Below are 23,060 nucleotides of genomic sequence, written 5' to 3' on the forward strand. Positions count from 1 at the left end.
AAGCTATCACAGAAAAATAAAAAGTCATGTTCTTAAATGTTTTATCATAAAATTATCTGATACAAAGATCTTTCAACATTAAACTCCTGCCATTGTTTTTTTCTTGTATAAAGGCTGATTTATATCAAGGACTGCAACAAGGGCCGCATTATCTGCAAATAAAACCTTAGTTGAAAACGTCGCCTTTGCATTTGCTTTTCACTGAATAAAAACAGATATTAAAGTGATCTTTGTTGGTATTGTACCAAACAAATATTTTGTACATCTGGAGAATCTGATCTATAGACCGGGACATCTCTGGAGTACCACAACACTTAGGCTGCTAACAATGCACATTAATGTCTTTATCAAAAATAACCGGTCCTGTGATTTGATTATTGGACTCAGCCAGCTTAGCCAAGTTTTCGGACTGAAAGGAAAAGACAATAAATTACAAATATAAATATAAACATAAATAAATAAATGGAAAAATATACAAATATAAAACTGGCATTACAAAATGGATTATACTTCACAAAAAGAAGCATGAAAAGAAAAGCGACTCAAGAGACATCTCTCCTTGTAAAAGAAAGAAAAATTCGGTTTCCATTGCTTTCAGTTTATTCCTGATTGTTAAATTGTTATTAAAGTGAGAAGGGGCTCAGAGAAAGCATCATTCGGCCTCTGTGTTGATGCAGCCAATATTTTTTCAATTTTGGAGTCGGGGAGAAGTTGGAAAAGCTCCGGAGCTGCTGGGATAGAAGCTGTGTGGGTGGATTTGCAAGGCACAGGGGATGAAATGGAGAGGACAATCAAGCAAAACCAAACTCAACACACTGCTCAGAGAGCCACAAAGACCTAACACTGACTCAACAACAGTTCACAGGAGAACAGCCAGAGTCAAAACAATCCACACTTCAGGAGCAGAAATGCCTCCAATCTCGTCCGTAAGTGAAATGAATTCTTATAAAATGTCACTTCCTTAAGCTGAACTCTGGCGGCGCTTTGTCTGCTTAGAACGAAGTCAGAGCAGGAAACTCGAAATTGAAGGCGCTGTCGATAACGAGCTTTGCTGTCTCTCCTCACACTGTTGTGGTGGCAACAATGGAGTCCAAAGGTCTTGGCAGAAAATAGCGGTCGCTACACAGACAACAGCAAAGGAATGACTGAAAATGTTTGAAACGCCGATTCACAAACAAGCCCCAGTTGTGTCTCCAAAACAGACCCGTTAATATGCCAAGAGTGCACAGGGATGGAGACACAACAAAAAGGGCTCTATTTTCTGCGCACTGGTGCCGAAGCTGTTTTTATTGCTCCAGTTTTTCACACTTAATCCAACTGATGCGTGAGGGGGGATGCGCCGTATTCAGTGTATGTCGGTGTATTGATCACATTTTGCAGAGAAAGTTTGAAGTCAAAAATAACAAGGCTTTGGGCAGACAGTATTTACATCCCCGACGGGGATCTGCGACGTTAATGATGCGTAGATGATGACACACTCATGATTTTTATGAATAATATGCTGGGAAATCTGCCACGATGAATCTCTACAGGGCGCTCAACAGTCAGATAAATATGATGTAAATGTATTCACTTAGCTTTTCAAAGTATTGAGACTTAACTTGAACAGTTTGTGGGAAATTTTTCCTGCCGTGGCTTCAGTCCAAGTGTCTGCCTGTGCAGTATCTGTGCAGTAACCTAAACCTCGGCGATACACCAGAATTAGAGTTCTCGCAGATGTAGCGGGATCATACATTATCTGATCCGCTGAATAAGTAGGTCTCCAGCTCAGCTCGGCTACCCAAACCATCACCTCTACCTTTTTTAGAAATCTCCCTCCAAGCTGTGCAGCCAAGAGAAGGCAGAGGAGTGCGTTAATCTCACCAGCCTGCTGCCGTTTGTGCAACAACACCAACAAGGCTGCTTGAAATCTGGAGAAAAATAAAAAGGAAGAAGACGACACAATCTGAATGTGTGTTGCTGCAGGATAACCTGTTCTGGACCAAAGTGGCAAAGTGGCACGTAGCGATCCTGCTTCGACGTCAACTTCATTGAGACAGCAGGTTGTGTGTCTGTGTGTCAGCAGGATCATTGTTGGAGCTGGATGTATGATCATGGTAACGAATGCACACGTTGTCATGGATTTCTAGCGGTTGCTCATCTGGCCTGCTTCCTTCCTTCATGCGCGGTGGGACATAGGCGGCCCGCGTTGACACGGTTGACCTGCACGCCGCCCCAAATGCACAGCTCCATTGTATTTCACGGTAATGGGGAATTATGCACTCAGTATGTGGAAATCCGCTGTGTGCACTTTTGCCTTTTACCAAGGCAATGAATTCAAAAACACTGACCCAGGAGGCCAAGTATGCTTGATGCTTCCAACAGCATTTACCAAAGAGCTTGACGAGATCCACAGAAAAGCACAAGAACGCGTTTGTCACTTTCTGAGAAGAACAACTGATGACTTATGTGCCACTGTGGGGGGGTTGGTGGAGTGGCATCGATCGCTGTTCATGAAAAAATAAATGCTGAATATAGAAAAGAAAAGGAAACGCACACAGAAGGAAATAATATCGTGTCCTCTTCTGTGAACATGACAATTTAAAGGCCGTCGGATGAGAGCGGAGAGACGCTTTCTTTTCTTCCACAGGCTTTCACCGGCGATGGGAGCTTTTATTTTACAAGGTGCCAAAATGATTTCAAAGGCCGAGCCCACATGTACACGCCATTTTTCAAATGAAGCGCTTTCTATAAATTTTGACCTTTTATTCTCTCACAAACTTCTATTTATAATTCTCAGAAAAACTGACTCTGTGCAGAACTCCTGCGACGTCTTCGCCTGTAAAAAAGGAAAAGACTGCTGGTGTGAAGCCAGCGCTGCAGATCCTTAAGCCTGTAATCCCTCTGATGATCATCAGGGGGCGTCTGATTGGATTGGAGTCTATGGGAAAACGGCTCTACTTCTCCCTTGATTTATTAGATCAGTATAAATATTTCTGATGTTTTCTGGTCTCAGTCTCTTCAGTACAACATGATGTTCAGGATAGAGTCCAGATCAGGTCTGGACTTAACTGGATCTGGTTTAAAAGAACAAACAAACAAACAAACAAACAAAAACAACAACTGGAAGCTTCAAAATACACTTTTAGCCCAAACTGTGCTGCCTGGACTGACATACAGTTTAAAAATGAAGAATAACCACAACTCTCAGCTCACACGATTCTCCTGGACTTCTTACCAGAAATATCTTTTATCATCCATCTTCATCTGTCATACATGCACGAGTTTCACTCCTGACAGTTCCCTTTATATATGAATAAAAAAACAGCCTCCCTGTTTCACACTTAAAATGCACAGACAGAGCACAGATTCCCACAAAGAGGCTGCAGTGACGAACCTCAAACCACTTTTCCAACGCGACACAATGTGAGCTGGAACGCCACCAGGATAAAGGATCACCAGTCACATACGTCCAAAAACACCTCCTTTTGGCGTAGTCTCGGTCTTGACGGTGCATTTTTGTGTTTTGAAGATTATTTTAAGAACGAAGGAGGAAATAAGTAGATCAGAGTTCAGTGCTCTCGGCTCGACCCGACGTCGTGGCGGATTCTCCAGCTGCTCAGATGACCCCGAATGTTAAATCCATGTGCGGCGGATCATTTTTCCTTTAGCTCAGAGAACTTCAGTCTGCAGAACCACAGACTCTTCTCGTGTTTACGTTTTGAATTTCACATTCATGCCACTTTTTCATGTAGTTCACATATTTTAAGGCTTTATTACACCGTGTCATTCTTATCAATACTGTCGTCTGCTGGTTGGATCTATAACGTGGATTTAACTGTTTAAGAGATGAAACAACATTTCCTGTATAAGTTAGTTTATTTCACACAAAGCACCAGAATCCATTCAGTCACGCACGTCTTAAAAATATTATCGGCTGCAGAATATAATTCCACTGTCCTGGACATACAGTAACTCCTTCCCCTGGAGGCTGCAGCTCCGGAGCCCCCCAGTCTGATGCCAGATGCATAAAACTGTGTGTAGACTGATGACTAAAGCTATGTGTGCGCACAAAACCAGGAGCAATCAGACACACTCTGTCGGTGCGTCTGATTAAAACAGCATCTAAACAGTTTACAGACTGACTCACTATAAATGCCATAATAAACACAACTGAAGGACACAAACAGCGTGTCAGCGTTTAGTAACGGCTTTTGCTGTGAGAAGTAAAGTTTCTAATAATGATAAACTGAAGCTGCATGAAGCTGAATGTTTTGTTTCATGTCAAATTCAGTGTTTCCTCTTTATTTTGTATTTTCCAAGTCACTAAGTGACTTACGCATGTTTTTGGTCGGTTGTGTAGTGCTGTTCGGAAACTATTAGCGTAATTTCTTTTTAAACACACTTCAGCTTAGACATAAAATAAGTACACTACTGATGCAGCAAAGTGAGCAAACATTAAAGTTCCTCTCTGCGGCTTTCATGATGGGCGAGTGGGTGCAAAATGGGTCAGCTGCGCTCAGTTCATGTGATACAAAAAGCAGCGGACTGACTGTTTGGTGCCTGCAGCTAAGTAGTTTGAAAATGAGAAGCCTGCATTTAATTCACCGCTGACTCGATATAAAAGCGAAAAATGAACACTAAAGAACAGATAACAGATGCAATGAAGATGCATCGCATTGATGCAGTTTTAAGTGTAACTCCACTTTAAACACCATAATTTAACCACATTAAGGCCACAGAGCTCCAGAAAAAAACATACCCAAGTTTTTCTTTGGTTATTCAGGTTTACTTTGTTTTTACCTACAAAAAAAAAAAAAAAAGTGTTTGTATTTCATGAGCTACCTCCCCCCATTGGAGTCTTTACTGAGTGATAAACCTGAGGTCGCGCCTTAACCGATCACAGCTGTTTGTTATATTTCAAAATCTCTGATGGTAGAAAAGCTTTTTTTTCCCTAACAATCCCTCCACTGTCAAGTTGAAGCTCAGTTTAACTGATACAATTGTGAATAATAACGACTCCCACATTCGGCAGCAGCCTTTGGCGATATCCACAGGTGGCATGTAGGCTCCCAATTAAAACAGTCGAGCTAAATATCCCAGTTTGCAAGTGTTGATGATTCAGAGTGAAAATACCTTCTCAAGGCATCTCTGAGAGGGTCAAACATTAATCAGCCTTCCAAGATTAGTCAGACTAAATGAAGTAGGATGGGAAATAAAACATCATCGCCATGATCATATCAATTTTGCCAAGCTCACACAGCGATAGCAGGCATTATCAGGCTTTTATTCTGCTCTTACATCCCACATCCTTGTTCTTGCCATTCACCTAACACTGCACTCTGCTTTTTTGAGCCGCACAGAAGCATCTTCCTCCCCCTGATTGTTTGGAGCTGCTCAACAAAGAACAAAAAAAAAAAAAAAAATCCAATCCAACTTTGCTCATAACAGCTAAATCAGTCCGTGTAAAATGCCTGAATCTGAAAGAAGTCGTTCAGCGACGCAGGTGATAACGACAGGGGTGAAATCACACTGTAAATTTCTTCACTAACGATAAAACCTATGCAGTTGTCGAGTTATGGTGAGAAATGATGAGCCATGACAATTTGTCTGTGGATAAGTATACACGCGGTAAACGAACCAGAAGGAGAAGCTGCACCGAGCGTCTTTGTTTGGCATCGCTGTGGCGCTTTAGTCAATCGGGGGGGTTCAGTGGGGACTTGTCTTTCCAACTAAACAGCTTTGATTACAAGTGGAGACAACGCTGCAGACACCCAACGCCATCGTGGTTTTTTTTGTGTCTTTGCTGCCAAATACATTTTTGCACCAGAAGTCAATCCTGATCAGCTGTACTGACATCCAAAAGATGGTTCCAACGTAAAAAACGGATGATTGGCTCAGGTTTAGGAGAGAGAACGTAACAGGTTAACAGGTCAAGGATCCAGTTTAGGTTACACTGCGTCCTGGAACTATGCTGCAGGTCATTCAGCTTTCTCTTATCAACATAAAGGCCTAAAAAACCCGCAGAATTAATGATATAAAAAGATGCCATTTAAATTCTGATGCACAGTTTTTATTTATTAACAACTTAACTAAGATAGTTGGAACGCTCTCAAGGTGCGACACAATCGAATAATATTATCCATCTTCAGCGAAACACAATCTCAGATATGACTTCATTTGAAATTTGCATCATGTGGTTACTTTTGCACTTTATAATTGAGTTGTTTTTTTCCTGGGCGGATGTGATCTTGCGTTTGAACCCACATGTTACAAAGGGGCCTCTTTCTGGTTTGAAAAATCTAATTGGGCTGCAGTCTTCCACAATAAATGAAAGCAAAAGTCTTTCATTTTTATTTTTTCATGCAGGATTTTGTTGCAGGATCCTGTCCAGGCTGCAAATTGCATTCTTATCGATTACTGCAGGATGGGAGGAGCTGCAAAGGTCATGGAAACCATTTAACAAGAATTGCATCCTTGATATATACTTATGTTTAAATACAGGAGTCCAAGAGTCAAAGACAAGCTCCTTCCTGAGAGAAAGTGCTCTCACACTTTTGCACTGTGCTTCATGTTTATATACACTTAATAATAATAATAGAAGATGAACGTCTCAGGGAAGAAAATAACCTCCACTGTTGGTGTAAGTAATGTAAAACTGCCAGGGGATCTAACATGAGTGTTGCGTGAGTGTGTGCTGAAAATATTTGTGAAATTGACGGCGGCTCCTCTCACCTGAGGGAGCTGTCACTCCTAGCAAATTAAAGAAATCATAGCAAGGTTAATTTCGCATTCGGTGCCAATGCTGGCTAAGTGCCGTTGCAGTAAGCAATTTCCCACATTGTGTAGGGGAGCTGTGAGTACGCTTCCTTCAGGGCTGCAACACACAGATAGGGAAGACATCGCTGAAGAATCCATTATAGCATAGAGCAGCATTTTCTACATCAATTTATCCTTTTAACTCCTGAAAATGGAGAACAACCCACGCTGCTACATTGTGCGCTGCTGCCTTCTGGCCCAAACTCAAGGTGTGGGCCAGAACTCGGGGTAAAAATCACACTGTGCACAGAGCCCGACTGGGAAAAAAAAGGCTGTTAGTGTGCCTTGATATATAACACCTACCGTGCTCCCTGGCTGTCAATCTGAGCCCGCTAAAATCCAAAGAGCGGAACTGGGCCAAAGGAGCCTTAAGTCATGTCTGATTGCATGTGCTGCCACCTCTGCGACCCGTACAATTACCTCACAGTTACTTCCTGTACTGACATATTTAGCCACATGCAGTAGAGGCAGGGAAACAATTTCGAGCGCGAGGACCCGGCACGGTTGAGAGATTTATGTGACTGCGCGATTAGAAAAGCGGCTTGAACAAGGCCGAGAGAGGGACACCTCACACGGCAAATAGGGAGCCCGAGTAACGAGCTCCCACGACAAAGAAAGTAATTAAGAATTGCCGAGGAAAATATTTGATCAGCACCTTTTCTTCGTGCTGTGCTTTAGGAGAGATTCGTTTACATAAAAACCATGAGACATATTTCACAATGAGGTGATGTGGTCAGTAAGAATGACATAAAATGCCTAGCTGAGCGGGAAAACATCCATTTTGCAGGATTTAAGTTAAAAACAGGAAACATGTTTTACTTTGGCATTAAATTGGAACATGTTGTCGTACGTAAAACAGAAAAAACAGGTTGATTCCTTCCAAACAGCCTGATTGTGCCTGGTGTTTAATTAACTGTCTTAGTCAACTCACTGTGGAACTGAATCAATCTGTCGAGCTCAGCCAACATGAGAAAACACACTGCGATTTAAAAGTATTTAACCATATTTCAATTTCCGCGCGTAGTCGGATTGATTGGATTTTTAACAAAGGAGAAAACAAAAACACTTGTAGTTATATTATAATAAGCAAAATAGTTCCACGCAAAGAAAAAAACATGCAATAGATGCTTGACTATCATCTTTTCATTTCATGAGGTCAAAAGATCATTCAATGATTCATTGATTACAGTGATTTTGGTATCTAGTAACATATTTGTGTTTATAGAGGAATTATGATTTAATATCATCATGAAAACATTCAGAGTCTACTGAACTCAGCACAATATGCGTAACAAATGCAGCGACAGTTTAGGTGAGCCAAGTGTAGCTCTGTTTGTTGGCCGTGGCACCAATTTACCGATGCCCCCTAAACGCCTCATAGGTTTGTTTATCACAGAAGCTGAAATAGACGGCTGCAGATTTTCAGTAATGAGGCGATCTCATCTACCAAAGTACATTATTAGAAACAAGTTGTTTGAGTGGTTTAACTTCAGTGATGCTGCAGAGCAAATTAAGAGCTCACAGTCAGCTGTGAATCAGAATCGTGTGTGATGAAGTCTGATTTCTGATCAGTGCACACCCTGAATGACAGGCACGCCGAGACGATGAATACAAAGGAGGCAGGCGGTTGCTGGATTAGTTATGACCAACATTTTCTGAGTTATTTCAGTTATAAAGGACTAAATGATGAATAAATAATCAATTGATTCATTTTTAATGGAAATAGTATATTCGGGAAAAACAACAAAAAAAAAAGAGTAGCTGCAAGCAGTGATATCCTTGAGAAGTTTATGTAAAATTAATCATTTCAATTTTGAAGAACTTTCTCTAAAAGGGGTCGGTGGGCGTTCAAGTCACAGCCTGAAAAGAAATAATTTAATAGGTGTGGTGTGGCAGTAACTGGAGTTAAAAAAGGGTCCACTGTTCATTACACCGCTGGGCAGACCCTCCAATGAAGCACAAGCCCATCGAGCACCTCTTTAGTTAGCAACACACTGCTGCTATCAGGAATTTGAAATGCAATGCCATACCCTCCATCTTTCACCTCCCATCCTGGTTAAAGTACGCTCAAGTGTCGGGCCTTGAACTGCACATCAGCTCATTGCAAACTATGTGAGAAGGAATCCGGCACTGAATGAGAGATCCCCGGTGAAGAGGCTGCCAAAAACCTCCTTTGCATCTCTTAAAGAGCTGCCAAATTCCAGTGCGACGTGGCAGGCACAACTCAAGGTATGTGGCGGTGACATAAAGTCAAGTTTGAATAATTCATGGCACTGTTCACCCAGAATCTCACTGAGCTCTCGTACTTATGCTTTTGCTATATCCACTTAGCTGAAGACCAAGCAGTGTGTGTTTGCTTTTGCTTTAAATAAGCGACTGTGCGTCGTCAGTGCAAACCAAGCTGCCGCCTGTTTCCACGCAGTTTGCTTTTTGGGATACATTTTTTCTTTTTGCACTTATACAAAAAAGGAACCGAAAACACACAGGACATAGTTGATAGATGTACATTAGCTGCTTTGGGAAGAGAGAGAAAATGGGCCCCAGCTGAGTCCCATCACAGGAAACAATCAAACAACTACTCTGGTATTCTCGTCAGCCTTTTCAAAGGTCACACTTCTATCCCATGGATTCAAACCTCAATGGAAAAAGCTTATCAAGGCAATTTTGCAGCGCCATCCACCCAACCAAACCAGACTGAAACAGACTGTGTTAAAGGCTATTTCACCCTCCGCCCCCCCCATGACCTATGAGAGCGGTGAGGAACCACAGCACAGGACTGCATGTGTAGGCAATAACCTGAAAGGCTGACATGTCACCAGAGCTGCTGTAAGCTTTGGGAGGAAAGTAAGTAGGCATGTCAAGAGCTAAATTAATAATGACAGAGTGGCTTCTGGGAGTGTTAGCAGCCTGCTTCGTCATTCAAGTTCAGCTTTTTGTTAAAGACACGAGTCGGTTCAGAACACGAACGAGCGACATCTGAGATCCGGGGGGAGAAGATGCACGTCCCAGATGACCCAAAGTAGCAAGTGAGCAGCGCTGCAACAGTCAGGCAGGGGTGAGGAGGGGGAGTCCTTGCTCAAGGGCACATCAGCGGTGTGGGGAAAGCACGGTGTATTCGCTTTGCACATCTGGTTTCTTATGATTTTCCAGTTATAAGCGCCGCTATCATGCTGCAATCATCCCAAACTCCTGAGGACTTCGCTGTCAAGCACCGTTTTTATACGGCTAATTAAGCGCATTAAGCCGCAGACCTGCGCTGGCACCATTCCCTCTCCTCTTTGCATGTCAACAAAGATGATTTGGGTGTAACAAGTACTTTGCATCTTTCTAATCGAGGAACATGCATCGACTTTATATGCACACATATTGAGCGGAGTTATCGTCCCCGTTAACAGTTTATGGCCACACTTCGCTGGACGCACAGCATTTATAATAAGCTGGCAGGAGGGAGGGAGAACCGAAAAAACGCAAACACACAACATTCATTGTGGGAATAGGAACTTGACAGTCAGTCAGGGCAATTTATCATTCTGTCAAAGCTCACTGAGTGCTGCAGCATAACTACCTGGGCCTCGGTCAGACTTGGCATTAACATGCAGCTCAGGTGAGCCAATCTCAAGCGGACTGCTCTGAGCACGTGAGTTTACACCTGCCATTAAAATGCGTCTTTACATGTGTCTGAAATGACCACTTGAGATTGGATTTCACTTCTGCAAATAAACATTAATGAGTTGTTGTCGTTCGTCGCCTGCTCGACGTTGGATAAATGTGTTTACGAGAGAGAGAGAGAGAGAGAGACACACCAAGTTCAAATTTATACACTTGTTTCTTTTATTAAACATGAATAAACTCTTAATAAAAGCTGATCGATGGCTTTTCCACTCTTGGTCTTTGTCTTTCTCTTTTGATTGAGCGCCGCCACACAGACTGATAAAGCTCAGTGCTGCTAGAGTCAGACCGCTGTGTGAAACACTTGGTTGGTAATTATGTGCTTTTAAATCTAAATCTGCTGGAGTTTGGTTTCACCCCGTCACCTTTGAGCTCCGGTCGTTTCTGGAGAAAGAACCCGACATTTGGTCCGGAACTGAATGCTAATTGTAGCCATAAAAAGCCAGATGTTAGCAAGTTTCGAGTTCAGTGGAAAACAGTGAAATAATGTTTTATCTAATCCAAGTGGATGAAATTTGCATTCAGGTTGCTAAAATAAAAAACACGGCCCCGTGAGGTCCAGACTGCCGCTGAATGTTTGTTCAGACCTGCCCGTAGTTTGGTGTCATGTCAATCAAAATGAGCAGATACAGTTTGGTTCCCGGTTCCAAACTAATTTAGCTGTAAATAAATCATAAACTTCTTTTTTTTTTTAAGTTTTTTTCTCCCAGACTGCTGTGAATCCAACTGTTAAAATAAAAACACATTACATTACAGACAACAATCACATCCTCATTGAGAGCAACCACGCAAGTAAAGAAAAAAATAAAACTGCTAATAAACCAAACAAAGGGACAAAAACATCTTCACCACTGTGACAGCACATACTCAGCATCTAGAATAAAAATGCTGCAGGCGTATCAAGCACAACCAAATAAAGCAACACATTTGCCTTTTTGACAACACGCGGCCAGTTTTTTCATCAGTTTGTTGCTTCCCTGAGGAATTTCCATCATGTTGAACTTTTTGTATTTGCATTTCTTTTAGGCACATGTGTTGAGGAACCATTTGCTGACCAATGCTGGCTGGGCCATCATTCTCCGAGGACTTCAGTTGGCGACCAAATCCAGTTTCAATGTGACTTTTTTATCGCAACAGAAAGAATTTATTTTCCCCAAATCTGTCCCAGCACCAATAATTAAATCCTAAAAACAACTGAATGAGATGACAGTTCTGACTTTTTTTTTTTATTCCTGCAATCAACACGACAGTAACGCTCTATATTTGGTGTCGATGGTAGTGCACATACTACAGATCATGACAGTACATTGAAGATAAGGCTCTAAAGGATGAGTCATTTATGGCTGAGGTAAATATTTACATAAGCTGTGATAAGAGGTTCAGGATGCTTGGTTGCGGCAGACTCCTCTGCATATCCAACACCTTTAATGGATTTCCATCGATACGTAATTAGCCTATTACAACCTTTCAGCGGTGCAACGTCCTCTGGATAAATCACCCTCACTACAATAACCGACTCAAAGATCCTCTTTTTTTTTTTTTTTCCTTTCCCTGATGTGCTGGGAGACAGTCTGTGATTACATTTAGTAGCGGGCCCTTTCATTTGACCAGCATACCATTTCTTCTGTGGCACACTTCAAAGTGTGGACACTTCAAAGTAGAGTGAGTGACTGCCGTTCGGATCGCTCTTTTGATCATGTGCTGCAACTCCCCAAACGCAATCAGGGAAAGTACGGCAGAGAGAAGGAAGATTTGACAGCCATAAGATAAATGCAGTCCTCCTCACAGCTATCAGATAAGAACAGCATGCTCTAATCCATTAATATGAAAATGAGGGAGGACCAGAAGTGGCTGGGTGGGGGCTCTGCAGCAACAGTTAAACGCTTTAGAATGAGTTTTCAAAGGAAGGATTCAGGTTTCAAAGCGCCTAATGATGCATGTGTGTCCCAGACTAACGGCCACTTAAATAATTCATAATGACAACAATAAGGGTATTCTTTGATAATGCAACTAAAATGATAGTTTGCAAGCAGCCAGAGTGAATTAGAGATTTCCCCGACAGCGATGATGTTTACGCTGCAAATCCTCAAGACTCTTAAAAATGTCTGATTTAGTTGTGATGACTGTGATGCATTAACTGCAATTTTAGGTACGTAAACAAGTAGCCACCCGTTTAATCTACCCAGCTATTTACAGCTGAGGACAGTCTTGAGGTCAGTGGGCGGAGGCTGACCCTATTTTATGGCCACAGAGGAACAATGAATTAGCTGCTGCTGCTGCTGCCGCCCTTAAATGCAGCTCGATGTGACTGCAGGGTCTCGCTCACTCAGGTCTTACTCTCTCTACAATACTCTGTGTTCTTTTGAATTTATTATTACATCCACACGGCCCGCCCCTCTCTCCAGCATGGATCTCTCCAATCAAATCCACCTCTCGCTGCACCCTCCCCGACGTCCATCCTTTCTCCTCTGTGCAACATAACTACCAGCAGTCCCTCACCTATTGATCCCTCCAATGCCTCCCCATTTCCTCCCTCTGTTCATCCATCCATTTGTCCCTTCATCTATTTACCCGTCCACCCATTCATTAGCATAAGCGTGTGAGAGGTGAAGTGGACTCACCTAATGGGGTTATGTGTCTCCAGTAAATGGTCGGCTCAGGTTTCCCGCTGGCTGTACAGATGAGCGACACGTTGCTGCCCTCGTTTACCGTGATGTCGTAGGAAATGTCATATATCTTGGGAGGAACTAGAAATGAAAAAGAAAAAAAAAAACAAAAAACGGAAGAAACAAGAAACAAGATTAGCATTTCACATCCGTAACCTCCGGTTGTAATATTGCTAGAGAGAAAAGGAAGGTAAGATGGATATCTTTACAGTGAGATGTGGCCTCTTTTCCTCTTTCGAGTTACATATTATTACCAGGCCTTTAGTTTAGGTAAAAATCATTCTGCATCAGCTGGTCTCGAGTAAGATTAAGTAAAGCAGGTTCAAAAGACGGCGTGGGAGTAGAGCTAGTCTGGGGCGAATGTGGAACTGCTGACAACCACTGAAGCCTGCTGGAAAAGCCATTAAATGTCTAAGATGACATAATATGCTAATTAATGAGAGCCATAGGGATGTCTACTAAAGGTCGCAAGATGTTTTTTTTTTTTATTAAATACATAAATAAATAAGTAAAAGTCAGTAAATGTAGCAACAGAAGTGCTAACTTTGCATTGTTAATGTGATAGAAGAGCTATGGCCAAACAGGAAATGTCTGCACTTCATCACTAAGTCACGCAGTATTTGTTACACAGTCAGCCTGATTGGCAGGTTAAAAGGCAATCATACATAACAGGACATTTTTTTTAATTAACAAAAAACAAATCATTTTAAATTAACCAGCAGGCTAACTTATCACCATGTCAAAATTTTGTCCCAAGTCACGATAACGTGATCATTTCTGCACGTACAGGAGGAACATTCGTCAAACTTCAACACAGCTTCCTACAAAATATTCCAACCTGATAGCTTCACCCTGTCCTGAGCTCCACAAACAAAATCAGCCACAAGATAAAAACTTCCCTTCCAGAAATACAGATATTTGTAATCGTTCAACCAGAAAGAGTCATTAGAAATGAAGGACGTTTTACTAAAATGGAGTCGCAGTTAAAATTGCAGTTAAATTACCAATAAAAGCTGAAATGAACGTCTTCACTTTCAATTTCACACAAATGACATTGCAAACAAAGTCTTGATGTTCTTGGACACAGAAATCTTTGACATAAACCTTTTTTTTTTTTCATAAAAAATATACATGTAATTTAGATTTGCAGTGCATAAACACAAACCTAATCCTTGTATATAAATGTGAAAAGTAAATGACGATTTGCTCTCACTGAAACGCCTCATTACAACCTTTCCAGTCAGCTGCTGCTGGGACACATTCACGTGTCCAATCACTTCACATTTATTTCTGACGTTTGGAGGTTCCCATCTCATTTCACAGCTAATGGCCAAAACTGGCTTATGAACTTCCAAAAACGATCTGTAATGAACCTCTTCATGAAATCCCACAAATGTCTGAACCATAATATGAAACGAGATCTGCTCACAGTAAAACCTAAATGATGTGTCTAATCGTGGTAAACTCATATAGAGACGCAGACAGTTAAATATATTTATACAAATGCATCACTGTTCCGTTTCCATGAAGGACTGGATGCCATGTCTTCCCCAGATAAGAGACATTTGCACACACCTAACCATCTATCAAAAAAACCCCAAAAACAAACAGATCCATTAGATCAGACCGACCAAGCTGTCCACTCACACCTTTTTTAATCAGGCCTGAGCTCTGGAGGCAGGTTAAGATCTGTGTGTGTCGGTTGGCTGTGCAGCACAACTCCAAGTAAGTCCCAGAAAAAAAGATGACTTTTTAGAAAAAAAAATTTAAATAGAGTGGTGAAGTTATTTCTCTGTGAGGGCAACTCATCAGCTGTCCCTGCTGGACATCACTTACAATCATAATTGGCAAGTTTCTGGGCACTTAAATCCTCTTGGTGCTTTGATGTTAAAAGCTTCGGTATTTAGGCTGCTGAAAAACACACATGCAGCCACCCACAAAGGCATCTTCACACATCCAAATGTGCACAGACACACACTCTCACACGTCCACACACACACGGAGGCACTTTTTTAATCTGCGAGATTTGAATCTCTGAGGGAGCTTTTCGGCAGTGGACTGTGCTGTACAGTAATGGCTTCTCAGCCGTCTGGGGCTTCCAAATATTCTCCTCTCTGATCCCTCCTGATGTCTGCTGAAGAACGAACAAAAGACGAGTTGATTCAACTCTTTCCGAGTTCCTCTTCAGGCCCACCCCAACGCTTCTTAGAGTCAGGTGCTTTCTTTTGTCAGCCAGTCCTGTCCATCTGAGCTCGCTTTGACCAACCACGTCGCAAAAAAAAAAGAAAAACACATTTTGTAGAGTTCCGTGTTGTCTCCAATAACATGTTTACACAATCAAATAAAGAAGAAATGATTTTTATTGTACAGGAAATGCACATCTGTGGTCTGGAGTCTGGATCATATTAAAAACTGTAATTGATCATCTGTCATGAACATTATGGCCACAGAGCTGCACTAACTGTATAAAAAGGGGAAATATCCAGCAATCAAATGAAAGATAATGCAACATTAAAAAGATCCATAGTCGTATAACCGGAACCTCGGTGATTCTGTGAAGTGTAGAGTTCCCACAAAAACACTCAGCGCTGCAGCTTTGTGTTTTCTTTGGGATGGAGGGTATGCATTGTTTCTGATCAACAGATCTGGATCTGAATGAGACGAAAGTGGTGGACCTTCAGTGGGAGACCGGAGGCGATGTTGAAACGAGGTTATTGCTTGTCAGACTCCCGTGTTTACTCGCTGTAGGACCCCACTGTTGACACATCTCCTCGGTGTCTGATAGCACAAAATTGAAAATGTTGGGGTTGTCTACTGATCCTATCTCTCCTAGGCAGGGACTGAGAGGTTTTCAAAGGTTCACATGAAGAGGCTTCAGTTTTTCAGCTCAGAGCTACTCCGGCTCGGGTTACTGTATAACGCTGTTTGCCCCAGTTGAGAATAACAACTGAGTCCGGGAAACAGAATAAAAGATCAATACGTAACAGTCAAACTTTAGACAATAAAATCTAAACTTTTATCATCAATGCATCTGGGATGTCTGTGAAGAATTGAAAAGCAATTTATTCAGCAGTGACCCAGGTTTTTGTTCCACGACTTAAAAAATGATTGTAGTTAGACGCCGTCGAAGTACCCGAGGCTGTTCCTCCTGAGCAGGGCAAACCTTTGCCACTTTACCGTGCTTTGTTTTTCGCTTATTGTTTTTCTTTTGAAATTATTTCACTTAGAAAGTTTAACTCAACTCAAACAATTCTGAACTTCTCCAAACTGTTTCATCTGGATATTTACTTTCCATAAACAAATCACAAATCCTGCGTGTTATTTCTCTGTAATATTTTATTTGATCCTCAAACTAAAGAATCAGCTCTGTCTAACAAGCCCAGATTTCCTTTTGTGCGACAATTTAAAGTCGAGTCGTGAATGTGTTTAGCTGAGAGTTGAACTGGTTTTTCTCTTTGACTGGATTGTAAACATCTTTGACAGGGACATCTACAGTCACATCTCTACATCGGACGCTCCTATTGGCTCCGGCGGGTGATGTCACAACCAATCAGAGTCTCTGGATCAGTCCTGTATGTTTGTGAATTTATTGTGTTGACAGAATAAAGACAGTGAGATATTTGGAGCTGATTGTTCATCATTACTGCTCTAAAGAATGAGCAGAACTCCTGATCAGATAAAGATAGAAACAACTCAAACACATGACAGGAACTTTCTGTGTTCAACTTCTCGCTGGTTGTTCCGCTTTATAGAGTTTTTATCTAGAAAACAAGCAAAAACTATTATCCTCGATTACAGTCAGCAGAGTATTGAGTGACATATACAATTATCTGAGCTTGTGCTGATTCTGAATTTATGGAGCAACTAGTGACATTTTATAAAATGACAATATAATAAAGAAAAACAGAAAAGCTTGAATAAACAGAGAAGCCTTAATGTGGCTCTAAAAGAGCGAATCACTGCTGTTAAACACTGAATTCAGAAATATGATTATATATATACATAAAACAGATAAATAATAGAAAACAAAGCTTTAATTACAAGCTGTCATGTCCTAGTTAGTTAGTTAGTTGTTACATTCACTCATCCTGTCCTTCCTGTTTTATTTTGAAAAGTTCCTCCCATCCTCTTTCCCTCGTGTCCACCCGGCATCCTGTGCCCGGTCGCCGTACCTTTGTTGTCGAATCCCAGCAGTTGTCTCGTAGTTTGCCTTTTGCCTCATGTTTTGCACCTTCTGTATGATCTGACTGCTCCTTCTGTGTACCGACCTTGTTTGATTAAACGGTATTGAACTTTGATTCTCCCCATCTGGTGTCGTGCATTCGAGTCCTTTTTCCCGCTTTGGGTTCTGACAGAAGCGCTCAAACACAGAACACAGAAAGTTCCTGTCCTGTGACGGAGCAGAGACTTTGCAGGCCTTGTGGCTGAGGGGCCACAGGATGAACACCAGCTATCGAGAGCTGAGGGGATTTCCATTCAGCGAACGGAGTCTCAAACCTATTTGAAATTCTATTCCAGCTTTAATGAGAAAATCTGGTTACCGAGTGGCAGCAAAAGTGTTCAGTTTGCCTTTCTTGACGGTGAAACTGTTGGGTGAGTTATTTCTGATCTTGGTGGTTAAATACTGTGTTGTAATGTTAATGTAACACCACAGAAAAGATGCTGTCTGAACCTACAGGCCTGCAGAAAAGCTGCAAAAGGCAAAAGAAAAATGTCATGAATTTCACACTGAAATAGAAAAATGCTCCTGGATTTGATGAAAGGACTGAGCCTGTGACTCATGCCGGCGATGACATGATGCTACAGCCGTGGTGGGAAGTATATCTGGGACGTCAGTGGCACTTTAAGGCTGCTGAGGACACGTTAGTCCCACACCTCAGACGCTAACGCAGCAAGTATCCAGCTTTAACCAACCCTGAACAAAGTTTGGCAGCAAGCCTCCGCCACATTTTCATCTCATTTTTCCCACCTGATTTGTCGTATGAAACAATAAATGCTGGATCAGTGCTAAAGATTCACTCTGCGTTTCTGGTACCAAAGAGTTTTTGTCAGACATAATACAGACTCATGTATTTTTCTGTATTAATAGATTATGATTTATATTAACTTCTTTCATGGTCGATTGATTTCGCAGCTCAGTAAATGATTTGATTTGTTTTCCTGATCTCCTCCAGTACAACATTTTTTTACATGATGACTTCATTGAAAGGGAAATAGACCATAAAATGGGGCGTGGCTACTGTGTGACTGACAGACTGCACCACCCAATTAGGACAGAGTACAGAGCAGCAGCATCTTCTCCTCTAAATATGGTTTCTGCCGGTTTAAAAGCGAAAACAAACACACAGCGACAGCTAAACTACAAACTGGAGGCTTCAAACGGCAGTTCAGCAGCCGCTGACTGACGTCATGGTTGTTAGAGCAGATCAGAGACAGAAACTGCAAGACATTCTTATGGATGTTTGTCCATGCTGAGAAAAACCTTTCAGATGTTCACAGCTGCAGTGTTACCTTGAAAGCAAAGTCCATTAGTATTATGTTTTTCTGTGGTGCTTCTCTCTGAGTGCTCCACATTATCTCCTCCTGGAACATCAAGCACAGCCGAGGCTGTTCTGCCACTTCAGGACGGGAACGCCGTCACCCCTTCCCTCGGCACCTACGTGCCCCGCTTGATGTTTTCCTTATGTGCTAATTCATTAACGACGCCATGATTGTCATGTTTGCCCATTCCTCTCTAATTCCCCCTCCTCCAGCCCTGCGGGAGGCGCTGAGAGCGAGCTGCCACAGCTGATCTGGGCGTTGTCACCTCCCTCCTGGCAGACACCTCGGGTGTATAAATAAGCCTCTAACGCGCCGCCTTGAATTATGAAATGCTTACAGCTGCACTATTAAAATGTACGTTGTTTTTTCCGGGCTGTGCTTTTGTATGAATCTTAACAGGCCTCTCCAGGATGACTTCCACCAGCAAATTGCAGGACCCTGTAATGGGCTAAACCCACCGCCATTCAGGTTTCCAATTAGAGCACAGAGGGGAAGCTTGGCCACTTGGTGTAATTGGTTCAGGGGGAGGTTGAGGATACGACGGGGGAGGAATCATTCCGTCTCTGTTTTTTCGAATTTTAAATCATTTGCTTTTCGTCATCAAAGGATGAAGATGCTGTAACAGCCCGGAGCGGATTTCCTGTCCAAGCACAATACATTGTAATGATCTTATTAAATCGCAGCTGCTTACTGATCTGAGGATAGATTGTCTTTAATCAATGATGTTCAGCACTTGGAAATTGGATTAAGGGCAGATTTGAGTTTTTACTTTTCAGCTTTGCAGAAAACAGTGAAAAAAGCACCTGAGGAGGTATTTAAAGAGCTGCTTGCTAATTCTGAAATTACCTGCACCAAACCGGGGGTTGTTAGTAGTGATGCTGATACAGATGGATTATGATACACCTGTAAAATATAACTGTGTTTGAAAAGGCCTAATATAAACCTCAGTAATGAGATCGTTCCCACACAGCTATTCCTAAAAGGTTTTCAATTCCCTCTCCTCACCAGAGGCAGCAAAAAAAAAAGAACAGACTTCCAGTCCGTTAATTAGGTGTCAGACAAAGAAACTAAACATAAACAGTGACAGATTTCATCGCTCAAAGTATTCATAAAGCAGACACAGATAATTTGTAGTGTTAAACTCCGGAAAAAAAAGTTCATGCAAGTAAAAAGAGAGATCTGTTCTATGTACGATGTATATCTTTAGTAGAAATGTCTGTCACAGAGAAATTCATGGCCCTGAGGCTCGATGAGTTCACTTTAATGCACTCCTGTAATAACAGAAGGGAAAAGCGTTAGCGTTCTGTGTTTCCGGGAAGACTTTTCTGGGGGCTTTTTCCGGTTAGGGTTAGCGTTCATGTGCTTTGCAGTTGCGTGCTTCCACACTAATGGCATCCCAGCCCATAAACTTTCACTTTAACTTTAACTTCAATATCACCTGCTGCTCTCTCACGGCATTATTAAACATATCAATCTCAATCATTTCCAGCAGAAGAACACACACAACTATACACCAATAATAAAAAGCAATAAAAAAGTTAAGGGGGAGGAAAAAAATAAAATAAAAACGGGTTGTTTTCTTTTTCTTTCCATTTATTTGAGCCCAGCAGCAACAGAGGAGGTGGACTAAGTGGTGGAATGGCGGGGCTGAGACATAAAACCTCATCAGCTCTTATTGCTTGTCTTTTTTTTTGGCATCTCTTCATATTTGGAGATCTCCTCGTGGCTACGACGTCAGGAAGGTTAATAAAGAATTGAGATGTGAAGGCTTGGAGCTGGCACCAAGCGGCTAAAGACACAAATAGATTTCCAGCAAGCGCACATTAGGTGATGAACATTATTCCATAATGGTATCATTATGTATGATGAATATAGTGATTTACCCTATTAATGTACTGCAGGGATTCGCCTCGGGGTCCGACGGCTGTGTGTGATAGTGAGGGATCAGTACAGTATGATGATAGACAACTGTGAATCATCTGCTGCTGATCAGAGTCCTTCTCAGATAAAATCTGCCTCGTATACTGTGATAGAAGCGTAAATTGTTGCCTTTAAAATGGGATTCCCCTCCAGTGCCTTTTCTGTGTAGGTGTGACCTAGTTGTTATTTTTGCTGCTGTGTCTCAATGAGCACCTACATCTCACTTCATCACTGCGAATGTACCTGGTATAAATTCCTGCAGTACAATCTACGGCTATTACTTCAGCTGTAACCCTGAAGTACTATTCGTCTCGCCATTCATTTCAGTGGCCCAGTTTTTTTTTTTTTTTTGCTTCAAGGCAATACTCCTGTCTGTGAATGAAACAAAAACAACCCCAATACAGTGAGAACAATAATGTAGTGGATAATGTGCTGGATAGGTGATGATGGTCTTGGACTCTGGGGAAAACGTTGAACTATTTCACCCTGAGCCTCCACAACGTTGCTAAAGTTGCCATTTTGGCCAAGTACTGGATAAAACATCTTGCGTTTTCTGGATATTGCATCGAAATGAAGGCGTACTACACTGTCCTGCTGTATCGTATCAGACCGGTTCACACTGAGAAGCAGAAGATGCTGCAAAGCTTCTAAAGAAAAACACAAGTGCAAAAATTTTGGGTTCTACTTGTCATTAACCATTAATTTATGATAATATCCCTGTCATGACCTAATGGGGCAAAAATAACATGCTTCCGAAAATGTCACAACCAATATATATGATGAGTAACCGCCAATGAGGTTAACGATGCAGAAAGCGTGATTATGGAGAGCTTGTTACCAATTTCATGCACTTCTGGGGAATTTGTGAATTAAGGGAAATCAATTGATGAAAATGAACTTTTCAGAATACCTTGTGAGAGGCAATTAATCTTCAATGGGAGAGCTGAAATGGGCATGTAATTCAAAGATAAGCTATCTCACACTCATTGAAACAGTTTTTAATTCATTCATGGTAATCAGTGTCTTTCAGCTTTAGCATCTTGCTTACGATACAACAAGACTCCCTCGCGTGGGACCGCGCCGCTTTCAGTCTCTGAGATGATCGCTGCGTTTTTCAATTAGCAGGGTGGCCGCAGAGTCTCTTTGATAGGCGCGGCCTTGCACAAAGCTTATTTCAAACGGTTTATTGTCAGAAAAACACTGAGGCCGTCAGAGGCCACACTGGCTTCCAACAATGAAATATCAGCCGGTGACCGGACGACCGTTGCTACGGGCGATCCTCCGTGCAGCTCAGCTCTCAGCCAGGGAGAGGAACCAGTGTGTGTAAAATGGATGATCTGACGAGAGGATAAAAGCTCCGTCTCCATCTGTCACCGGGCCTTCATGCAGCACTAAAGGTCACAGGTCAAACTTTAGAACCCGGGTCATGATTAATAGGGAGAGAGTGTTCGGCAGCGTGCAGACACTCGGAGAAAAGGAGCTGGGCTCAGCGGGAACTCTGATCTGCTCTTTATTGGATCTCCAGTCTTTGGTATTCAATACTCTGAAAACACAGTCAGTCAAGAAAGATAAAAGGCTTTCGGTGCCACTCGTACTCCAGCGAGGTTTGTGTTATCTCCGTCTAGCTGTCAAAATTGAGTCAAACTCAAGAGTCAAAACACACAACTGATAATCCAAACCCATCTTCATGAAGTGGAGCAGCAGTTTGTAAATCAATCAACAGACCAAAATGACAACCTTTGTTCTAATTAACGTTCCTCGTGACACAAGCTTCAGTAGAAGACAACAAATATGAACCGATATCTTCTGATGAAGATAGCTTTTGGGCCGAGGTTTTATTTACGTTTTGGTATGACTTTATTTCCCATGAATACTTCCAATCACCGGGCTGCCGTCAGAGATGTTCAATCTCAGAAACACGAAAAGCCTTTCTGGGCTCAGATCCCGCCGACTGTCCTTCTTCTCAAAGTGCCCTTGATGGTTATGATGAGTTTCTTATTAAATATCTTAGTTTGGGCTTCGGGAAGCCATCACCATCAAGGCAACGTGCAATGGACTGCCTTTGTTCATCCATTTGTAATGACTTTAAGCCATTACCTTGAAATATTCATATGTATCTCTGATTGGGTCATCTGGTGCTGAGGAAGCACGGATTTTTCAGCAGGATCCGTGCACAAAAGGAAGTTTCACAGAAAAGGGGTGGAAACACATTCGTGTAATGTTTGTCGAACTCTTCCTGCCTTTCTCCGTCTCCCGCCGTCCTGATTTATTTCTCTCATTGGTGAGTCATATAAGTCCATGATGAATAGCGCCGGCTGCCAAACAATTCAAGGTTCAAGTGCTGAAGAGGATTAGTGATTATTCTCAGAGTGTGCGTGTGACAAACACAGACGGAGTGTGTGTTGCCGTTCATCTGTGTCACGTCGTTCTGTGATGATTCCCCGTTATCGACTGCTTTTCCTGCCG

At 42.0% G+C, this 23,060-nt stretch overlaps 1 protein-coding gene across 2 annotated transcripts in view; it reads right to left on the reverse strand.

The window, feature by feature from the left end:
- The window catches only part of negr1 (neuronal growth regulator 1), a 124,107-nt gene that overhangs the window by 51,161 nt on the left and 49,886 nt on the right, over positions 1-23,060 (reverse strand). For both annotated transcript variants that reach the window (XM_029499551.1, XM_029499552.1), the window contains exon 3: positions 13,089-13,214. In XM_029499551.1, coding sequence (XP_029355411.1) covers positions 13,089-13,214 — 126 coding nt within the window. The remainder of the gene's footprint in view (positions 1-13,088; positions 13,215-23,060) is intronic.

Source organism: Echeneis naucrates, chromosome 4 (assembly GCF_900963305.1).
Source record: "Echeneis naucrates chromosome 4, fEcheNa1.1, whole genome shotgun sequence".
Lineage (NCBI taxonomy): Eukaryota > Metazoa > Chordata > Actinopteri > Carangiformes > Echeneidae > Echeneis > Echeneis naucrates.